Source organism: Colobus angolensis, unplaced genomic scaffold (assembly GCF_000951035.1).
Source record: "Colobus angolensis palliatus isolate OR3802 unplaced genomic scaffold, Cang.pa_1.0 Scaffold131, whole genome shotgun sequence".
Taxonomy (NCBI): Eukaryota; Metazoa; Chordata; class Mammalia; order Primates; family Cercopithecidae; genus Colobus; species Colobus angolensis.
In genome coordinates this window covers 4199586-4209713 of record NW_012114364.1, presented here as the reverse complement: position 1 = coordinate 4209713, position 10128 = coordinate 4199586, and the positions used below count along the sequence as shown (strand labels likewise).

Sequence of the window (10128 nt, the reverse complement as noted above, 5' to 3'; positions counted from 1 at the left end):
TGGGGCTTCTAGCCTCTCTGGGGCTTTGCTGTTTGGCCCGGCTAAGAGGTTGCATGTGTGTTGTTGTTGTCTTTTGTCCTCAACCATTGAAACCTTCCCTCGCTCTAAGCAGCCCTCCCTTCAAAGCAGCCCACCCCACCTCCAGAGACAGATTGCCCATTTCTTTTATCTTTTGTTTGTGGAAAACAAACCCAAGCCAAACGAGGCCTTGAGGATATTCCAGTCTGCTAGGGACCAGTCTAGTTCAAGAAAACTGGGGAGGGGGCCCCGAGATCCGGCCCTGAGGCCAGTGCAGCCCCGGGAACTCCAGAGCCACACTTCAGGACAAGGGCGACCTGGGAAGGATAAGAGGGAAGGCAATTTGGGAGTCAATCCGCTGAAGATCTTTTCGGGAAATGAGCACAGTTCTGGTGTGGTAATTTCTTGCAACCATATTTTCCTAGATTGAGAATTCCATTGTTAACTTTGGGTAAGTAAATCTCACCCAGTTATCCAGGTATAGAGTGTAAAAACAGACGGGAAAAGACGCTGATAAAAGGAAAAATGACATTTTTCTTCCGGGCACTATTCACTTCCAATGACAAGTGTGAGGTCTACCACAGATAGACAGGTATCCAGTTTAATTCAGACTAAGGAAAGCCAAATTTCCTCCCTTTCAATTGGCCTGTAAGAAAACACCCAAATAAATGGGCTTGTGTGGTGTCTAAATTAAAATATGGCTCCTCTTTATTTTTGTACACATGCCCCCAAACATATTTTTCCAGTTCCATCAAACTAGGACCAACTTTGTTCATATAGAAACTTCTTTTTAATATTACAATACCAGGATCCTCGCACATTTTATATACATCATTCCACATTTAAAATATATTTTAGGTTTACATAAAAAATGAAAGTGCTAAACTATTTACAAAAAAACAGTACATACCCCTAACATTAAATGCAACGTTCCCACTTTAGACAGGAATGAACTTATTTTGAACATGGCACAAAAGGATCACCGTAATAAAAGTTAATATATTATAAAATCAACCAAACAAAAACAAAATAAGGAGGCTAGACCTAAGCCACTCGAGGTTCCAAAAAAAATAAAAGCCCAAAACCGAAAGGCTTTTTCATTTGAGCGTGCACAACAGTTTTCGCAATGTTTCTTCGTGAATGTGTCTCCTTCTGTTTCACCAACTTTTCGGTCTAGTTTCCTAAATGTTAATATAATGTGACCCAATCTAAAGGATTAGGCCAGGAAGGGTGGGTGGGATCTTCCTGCTGCGCGGAGAAGGTCTCAAGCGCCGGTCCAGTTACTTCTCCACCACCTCCTCCACGCAGGGGAGTTTGCGTTCCTCCGAGGAAATACTGTCCACGATGGAAGAAAGGCATCGAAGGCTACTCGAGGCTGACGAATCAATACTTGCTCCTCCTGAGCGCAAAAAACAAACACACAAACATAGTACCCAAAGAAGGAAAACGAAGCAGCTCCGCGCCCCGCGCGAGGCCGCTTTGGCGGCTCAGAAAGGCCTGGTCCCTGCGCGCAAAGAGCGCCCTTTTCGCAGGGCGCGTCCCTGCTGTCGCTTCGAGCCCTCTCGGCCCGAGCATCCTATCCACCTCCCGGATTTTCTCTGATGCGACCCAGAGCCCTTTCTTTTACTTTACCTTCTTTAGCAGTTATCACGAGCCCCCTGGAATGATCGGAAACACTTGGCCACTGGGAGCTGCAGGTGCGCAGGAAATCCGCACCCTCAAGCTGGAGGGAAAACCAAGGCAGCAGCAGATTAGGAAAGAAACATCGGTTCCGGGGGTGGGGTTGGGTGTTGGGGGTGGGGGGGGCGGCTTTCCTGCTTCCTCGGGCGGGGTACGCATTTCCTGCCTATTGCAAGCACCCGGTCTTCTTGGGCCACTGGGGGTTCATTAGAGACGGAGCGGGAGGGGCGGGCGAGAAAGGGGGAAGGGAAAAAAGACCAAGCAGCTGGAGGTTAAGGCCCCGAGGAAGGCGTTTAATTAGCCTTTGCATTTCCCTGCCCCGGCAGCATCTAGGCTTACATTTTCTTGCTTGGGTCTGTAGCTGAAGGGGTCCACCCCCAGCTCCTGCATTTTCTCCTGCTGATCCAGCCTGTGCAGAAGGTCCTGCAGCCGCTCAATGTAGCTGATGGCGCTCCGCAGAATCTCCACCTTGGGCAGCCTCTGGTTGGGGTTGGCCACAGTCCGCCGCTTCAGTGCCTCGAAGGCCTCGTTGATTTTCTTTAGCCTCCTCCTTTCGCGCAGGGTGGCGGCCTTTCGCCGGTCCGTGGGGGCAGATTTTCTCTTGCAGGTCTTGCAAGCCCAGATCAGACACTGGCCGGGGCAGTGTGGAGGCTGCAGGCCCGGGGGCGCCAGGACATGTTCCTCTCCGCTGCTGTCGCTCCCCGCTTCCGGGGGCATTTGGTCCTGGCAGGGGGACAGGGTACCATCACTCCCTGGATACAATGGAGAGCCTTCTGCCACTTCTAACGGCTGCAGAGTAACATTTTCCCCATCCAAGTAGAAAAAATAGGAGCCAGTTTCAAAAAGGTCCATCATCATGTTCTCCTCCTTGGCCTCTGACTCGATCTGAACTGGGTGATGGACTCAAAAACCCAGAGGAACCACCCAGATGGCATTTAATTAGTGCAGTGACATAAGTCGACCCAGCTTTATATATAGTAGCTCCTGAAACTCAATCCAACTTTTAGCTGTCATGGAGCATCAGTCTCCCAATGTGATTGCAGCTAGTGCTCTCTAGAACATCTAGTTTGAAAGAAAACTAAGAAGTGTCACCTCCAAGAGTATTCTGACAATCTATGTGCAGACCAAGTTACACAGAGAGAATCACATAATTTAAAGCATTGAACGCTTCCATTTGGGGCAGTTTAGATACTAACCTGCTTACAGGACAACTTCAAAACAACTGGGGATTAACATTGCCCCATTCCCCTCCCCCTGTGCTCATCTGAATTCTAAGTATAGACCCATGATGAAAGATTTCAAAGGCAATAGCCGTTGCTCCAAAATAGCCGGGTTAATATTTGCAGAGTGTTTCAGCTCCTTTCTCTCTCCTGCCTCTCAAAAAGATGCTATTCCTGTGATTAAAACCATTACAGTCCTTCAAAGGTTATACATGACTTTCAGGCTTCAGCCTCAATAGAAGCAGGTAAATCTCTTTCCTCTCTTTTACTAAGGCTGCAAGATGATTTGGGAAATGGAGGGGGTGGCTGAAGGGTTCTCACATCCCATGATACTGAATGAAATGATTCTCTGGGTCCTTCCATAGAGACTGTCCTTGACTATCTTTTTTTTTTTTTTTTTTTTCCTTTGGGGAGAGGGGCAACCAGGATTTGAATTCTGTACCCTTCCATTTGTGGAGCAGTATTACATAGGTGGTAGGGAGTGGGATAGAGGATGGGGTTGCAATAAATGTAATAAGTCCTCCTTAAAAAGAAGTTTAGTGAAAACAAGACTCATACCACAGCTACTTGATATTTCAACATTTACTTGTGGGCCCTTCCAAGGTGTCTCTTTTATGATTCCAGTGCTGCACACTGTGTGCTCACCATTTTTTCGTTTGCATTCTTACTATTCATTGACTCCAAATAAGTTGTTTGATGGGATTTAAGTGAGAAAGGTTAGCAACCAAGGCATGAGCAAGGAAACAGCATTTTTTACATTGGAGCTTGCGCATGGTCCATAAAACATGTATTGTTCTTTGGGAGACAGTACAATACGAAGGTGAAGTGCAGGGGCCCTAGTTTCCAAAGAACTATCAAGTCCTAGGAAGGTTGATTTCTATGTATATATCCATGGGTAAGTACTAGATCCTGATGTCTTCAAGATGATAGTGGTTTCCTTACAGTGAGGATTGGTGAGGATTCAATCAAATGATGCCATGCATGTGAAGCACATAGCACATAGCTGCTTGATGAACAGTAGTTATCATTTACAGTATAAAGCCAAGTTAGGGCAAAGACCCATTCCTGTGGATGAAATAAAGCATAGCTGTTGGAGAGGTTTTTTTTTTCCTTCCCTCCATCTCTTTTGCTGTTCTTTCCTTTCCTTTCACCTTTCCTCCTAGAGCTCTGGAAGGACTTCCTGGCTGTAACCGGCCTTTGGGATGACAGTCAACCTTGGTTTTGGCCTTTATAGTCAGTGCCTGAAAAACTACATGGAAAATAAAATCTTATTGCTCTACCCCAAGCAGTAATGATTATAAGTTGTGTTCTTTATGACTTTATTTTAGAAAATGAATAGCGTGAAGATAATGCAGGAAATCAACAGTCAGGTAATTTAGAAATAATCAAGTGGCCTATTCTAGAAGACGATTCTTCACACTTTCTATTGAGCCACAGACTGGGATGTCAAGGTTTGATATTTTTGGCTGTTTTTATTCCTTGTCAAGTTTAATCAATATTCTTAGATTTTTGGAATGGTAGGAAGCAGAGAGAAAGTTACAAGAGGCCAATACTTCTTCTGTGACCTTTTTTTTTTTTCTATTTTCACCAGTTTCTTGGTTGCTGAAGTCAGCAATTAAAACTGTAGATTGAAAGTTTCAGCAACTCAGGGTATAATCTAACATCTATTATAGAAAATTAGCTTGTGCTCTCAACCACACTTTATGTTGTCTTTTGTAAATGTGAAGACAATTTGAAAAGTTAACTAAGATTATTATGATAAAAATCATTAAGATCATTAAGATAAAAATGACTAATTTTTTTTTTCAGCATTTATTGAGTACCTACTAAGTGCCAGATAGTGTCCTGGGTGCTAAGGATAAAGCATTAAAAAAATTATCTCTTCTCATGGGGTCTGAATCTAAAGAAGTGAGTTAAATTAACAGACCAAATGAGAGAAATAGCCTTGGAATTGGGATGGGGAAGGCCTAGATTATAGTCTTTTGGGGCTCGTGAGGATTTAATGAACCCTACTGTCTCAAATCCTCAGCTGTTTCATTCATAACACTGGTATGATGACAAAGATGTCCATAGTCACAGGATGTTATAAAAATTAAGTTTTCAAAAACGTGAAACCCACCTCAAAAATGCAGCATCTTCTCTGAGAGTACTTTTGTTATTGGAATTAGTATGTTCAGAGAAAAATGAGAGAAGAAAAATATCACTACTAAGCAATTTTGAAGCCTGGGTAAAGAAATAATGTTTAAGACATTACCATTCTTAGACTCGCCACTGATTTTAAGTGGTATCAGATAGATATTAGAGAGCCTGCACATCATGAACCTGCTAAAAAATATGAAAGTTCACCTTTTCCTTTTTCTGTTTCTTTCATTCATGTGTCACCACTGGAGAAAGAGCCAGTTTAGAAATGTAGAAAGATAATTACTTTTTTTTTAAAGTACATAAAGCTTTGGGGTGCAGATCAAGAGCAACTTCTTAGGCAAGGTGTAAAGTCAACCTTCACCTGTTGAATTGTTCCTTATTAAATTATAAATCCTCTTTTCCAACATGCTGTAGACCTCAGACCAGCAAAATTAGTGTGAGTGTTCACCTTGGTTTAAACAGATTTTTTCCCCTTTTTTGTTGTTGTTTTGGGGGTTGAGGGCAGGAGGTTGGAGGAGAAAACAAGGAAATGCCAGCTTGGGAAATAACCACCCTTTATTAGATTAAGTCAATGGGAAAATACGCACTGATTCCAAACTTCTAACTAGTGAACTCTTGGAACTCAAACTGTTTACAAAATATGAGATGCCTGTAATTGAAATTATATTACTTCTCAGTAGAACTTGGAGACACAGACCTTGACAAGTGGTCAAGTCAGGTTTATATAAACTGCAATCCTCCAAGCTTTAAATAGTCCAAATATTTTTTAAACTATGGAAAAAGTAAGTGATAATAGGGGAATAATAATATTATCATTAATAAAATCACTCCAAGGGGACTAGACGTCATTCATCACAAAATCTGAAACTAGGTTAGTGATAGAATGGGAAATTTTCATGTAGTTTACCACCCTGTTGTTCTCACTTCGTGCTTATTCATTTGCAAATGATTTTTTCCCATCATCTAAAAAAAGAAAAAAACAAAAAAAAGGCCTGAGTGTCTCCCAATTCTTTTCTGTGGAAAGAAGTGGAAAGGAAAGTATTATGGCTAGTCCACGTCAGTGAATTTTAGCTATGAGCCTTTGGAAGGGTTGCGTATATGGTAGAAAAAGAAGATACCTTTGGGGAAAGACAGAATCTGTGTTCTAGCCATTTTTAAGTATGTGTTTCTAGCCACAGTTTTATTAGAGATCAAAAAGCATATACATTACACATATCATAGCTTTCTTTTCACACTAAATTAAATGATATATGTTGAGCCAATGGCATGGTATATGCACTCAACAAATATTAATTCTCCTACTCAATTTGTAAGGCCTCTGATGGAAAGAATCATAGTGAATTCGTTGAAAAAAAAAACCTAGATTTGTTGAGAAAGATGTTTCTGATAAATTTGGGGACTTGTGTTAATCAAAGTGAAAATACTGAAACGAGTCACTCTAGTAACAGAGCTTAATGTATTTATACCCCCATTAAATTTCCAGTTTACTGGGGGACAAAGATACTAATTAAAAGTCACACAAATGAATAACCGAGTTAGGAAAGAAAGGAATGTAGTTCTCTAAGAGTGTGTAACAATAAGGTCACTCCTGAACAGGAAGCTTGAGAAAAGGATGGTTTGGGAACAGAAGTTCCTGAGGTATTGTGGTGGTATTTCTAGGGAACAGAGTTCAAGCTTTTTGAAAAGCCTTTGGAAAGTATCAGGATGATGGTGACAGTCAGAAGAAGCTCAAGGAAGAAATAGACACAGAGACACAGATGACTGTCAGAGACTAGGGAAGAGATTTGTGTGGGTGATCGCTGGGGGATTTGGCTACATAATCAGATTCAAAGAAAGCAGTTTCAGCCATAGCTGAAAAAGCAGAACTGAGGGCCAGATAGATGATTATACTCTTTCAACTATGAAAAGTAGAAGAAAGAAAAGGGGATAAAAGAAAGGAGAGAGAGAAGAGAGACAGGAGAGAAAGAGAGTGAACAGAAGGCAGGCTAGCCCTCAGGGCGCAGGTTCACCCAGCAAGGGCAGAGAGTAGCCGTAAAGAATAGAAGGTAAAGGAGGAGCCCGCTGACTGAAAGGCAAAACTCAGAAGAGGCAGATTAGTGCTTTCAATTTGTGGCAGCTAAATGAGTAACATGAGCTCCTGCACCTGTAATTTACCTAATCGGCAGTTTGTGCCCAGAGATTCCCAAACGCTGTGGTAAAAATAGTTTTGCACTTAGACCTACAGAACATTTGAGTCACTTCTGAGGACCTGGGGGAGGGGCATAAACCAAGCAGAGGAAGAGGAAAGTTATTAAAGGCGAATCTTCTGCAATCTCCAGTAAGTGGCAGTGAGAAGTTATGCGTAGAAATGGGGCTGGACCTAGATTAGGAAGGGCTTCGGTTTCCAGGCCCACCATGGAGCACCCTTTTAAAAACAGCACGAAGGAAATGAGTCTAGAACAAGCGAAGGGGGAACCAACGAGACTGCTCTTCAGATAGTTCAAGAAACACATTTTTGCTCTTTGCTCTCACTTCTGATTCCAAAAATCTGTATTCAATCATATACTAGCTGCAAAACGACACTTAAGAAGGCTGCTGTTCATTTCTTAATTCTCAGGCATAATTTCCAGGGAAGGTGACAATGAATGTTTTTCTCCCTGAGAAACACATATTCCTCAGTGCAAAAAATGAAGCCTTCTTCGTAATTCTGCACCTCCCTTCCCCCTATTTTATTCAGATTTCTGAATTTAAGGTTAAAATTTGGAAACCATTAGAATGTTTTCCAGGTTAAGTATTCCTTCCTGGTGAGGGGCCAAGTGGCATAGGTTTGCTTAGGACTAAGTGGGTACCCAGGAGGCCAGATTTTCAGTGCTAAAACTGGGGAAATCCTGGTCAAGTCAGAATGAGTTTGTCACTCTGTTTCCCAGAAAAAGTCCATAGAAACTGACCTACATCTATTCATAAATAAGAACAATGTACAGAGTGCAGGATATACAAAGTATAGATTTTTTATTTAAAAAATTACTGTGATTATAAATATGGGGTTTGATGTTAGACAAAGTTCTAGGTCCAGCTCTACTACTTGCTAATTGTTTGACGTTGGACATGTTTTATAACTTTTCCAAGCTTTAATTAATTAGTCTATAAAATGGAAATAACATTTCTTTTTAACATTGTTTTAAGGGTTTAAACAATGTCAATAAAATCCAATATACAGTATCTAGCACATAAACAACATTCAACACAAATTAGTATTATTTCAGCTATGACTGAAGGAAAAAATATCATCCATTCCTTGTTACTTCAATAAGTCAAACCCTCCTTTTTTGTTTTCTATATGAACAAAATTTTACATAAGTCATATCATACAATGTAAATTTTATATTACTTTTTATTTACATATAAGTACAATATAATATTACATATATATCACCTTTTTAAATGAAAATATTATATAAACATTTTTATGATGCTAATACAATATTTTAAGTGTTCAAAATCCAAAATATATGGGATGATTTTTCTATGATGTTTAATTCTTTTAAAAACGCAATGAATCATGATATTCAGATGACCCCAATTGTAGTGGTGCTTGGTGTTACCAGCTTGCTAAGATAAACAAATGTCTCTAGTATAGTATGGTTAGCCAAGTATTTTGTTACTGCCCTCCAACTGGCTGGTTATGACATATTGCCCAAAATGTTTGGTGCTTTAATGCCTGTGTCAGGGTCTACCGTGACAAATAGCCACCACTGTACAAACACATTTATTCCATAAAGTTTCCCTACCAGTTTGGAAGAAAAAAGTTGTTTAATCAGATATACATACATATCTCATGCTTTTTTTGAAAGTCCAGACATTTTTATCTATGGATAATACATGTTAGTTTTTAGGTTAGTGAGTGATCGAAAGTTATAATGTGTTTAAATTGCATATAATCTGGAGCTTTTAAAAGTATAGGCATTACAAGTTCAACATGTCACTGGTCATATAAAATTAATCATATTAAATTTTATCTTCCCTGATTTTATATGATTCGGGCTAAGTGTTGTCATATTAGAAAAGACTGGCTGTGTAATTTTACAATATTAGTATTGCCTTTTTATTAAACCATTTAAATATTTTTTTCACTTTCTTGTATTTCAATATAAGCTATTGCAAGATTTAAGCTGCTTTTGTAGCTTAAAAACAATTGGTGCTTTTAAAAAGAAAAGAATAAAAAGTAGCTATATATATTTTTTTATTTTGTAAAATTGTAGCCATTATTCAACTCTGAAAAAAAATAAGTTGCAGGCCCTTATATGTTGAAGTACTTTAAGTAAATCATCTCATTACATCTTCGCAATATTTTACCAAGTGTATAATATAATTGATTTCATTTTAAAAATACAGAAAGCAAAGCAAAGATAAGTTAATCTGTTTGCCCAATATTGCATGCTATATACTTAAACCTGGTTCATATGGCAGTGATTCATATAATTATAGAGAAGCTTTTCTTCAGAATCTCCTTACAGCGACCCAAAGAATAGTCTTCTAGGAGCTACCTACCTTAGAGGAGCTTTGAGTGTTTATTTGGGAAACTTCAGGGTAACTTCTGTTTTTTTGTTTCTGTTTTGTTTTGTTTTCAATCACATGTCCAAAAGAGGCATGTTGGTAGCTGATGGCTGAGATTTGGACCTACGTATTGTTCCATTAGCAAATAATGACACAGTGGTATTTTCCATGTACACTACCACGTACAGGCAGCCTGTCTCAGAGGTCACAAAATAGATGTTCAATGAAGATACTCAAAACACATGGTCTGATTTATTATTTAAAAACACACAGTGAGAAGCAAAAGGAAAAAGATGAAACAATTTAGTGCACTATTATAGGGTAAATGTGGAGAGACCACATTTTCCAAATGCTAAGTTACACAACGCTCTTATGTCCTGTCCTTCTCTTTTTCCCAATTAGTCTGCTCCACTTATAGTAGTTACAAGGACTAGGGTTGAGAGCGACCAACGGATCTTAGCAGGTAGAAGGTGACTAGAAGCAATACACAGATCCTCTGAACAACTAGCCATATCTAACTCTTATTGATAGGAGA

The 10128-nt window shown here is 39.8% G+C and overlaps 1 protein-coding gene across 1 annotated transcript; it reads right to left on the bottom strand.

Annotated features, from left to right (window-relative positions):
- Positions 1-789: 789 nt before the first annotated feature.
- Positions 790-2772, bottom strand: MYF6 (myogenic factor 6 (herculin)). The gene is made up of 3 exons (XM_011934114.1): positions 2038-2772; positions 1651-1741; positions 790-1417 (listed from the first exon to the last, which is right to left on the bottom strand). Exons 1-3 carry the CDS (start codon positions 2554-2556, stop codon positions 1299-1301), a joined length of 729 nt encoding a protein of 242 aa, XP_011789504.1. The 5' UTR covers positions 2557-2772; the 3' UTR covers positions 790-1298.
- Positions 2773-10128: the final 7356 nt, after the last annotated feature.

What these genes read in the sequence shown, in the direction of transcription:
- MYF6 (XM_011934114.1), bottom strand. Translation starts at nt 2,556, where the DNA reads ATGATGATGGACCTTTTTGAAACTGGCTCCTATTTTTTCTACTTGGAT. An exon ending in ACAGACCCAAGCAAGAAAAT is followed by an intron (nt 1,742 to 2,037) that starts GTAAGCCTAGAT and finishes TTTTCCCTCCAG; the next exon opens with CTTGAGGGTGCGGATTTCCT. An exon ending in CGTGATAACTGCTAAAGAAG is followed by an intron (nt 1,418 to 1,650) that starts GTAAAGTAAAAG and finishes TTTTGCGCTCAG; the next exon opens with GAGGAGCAAGTATTGATTCG.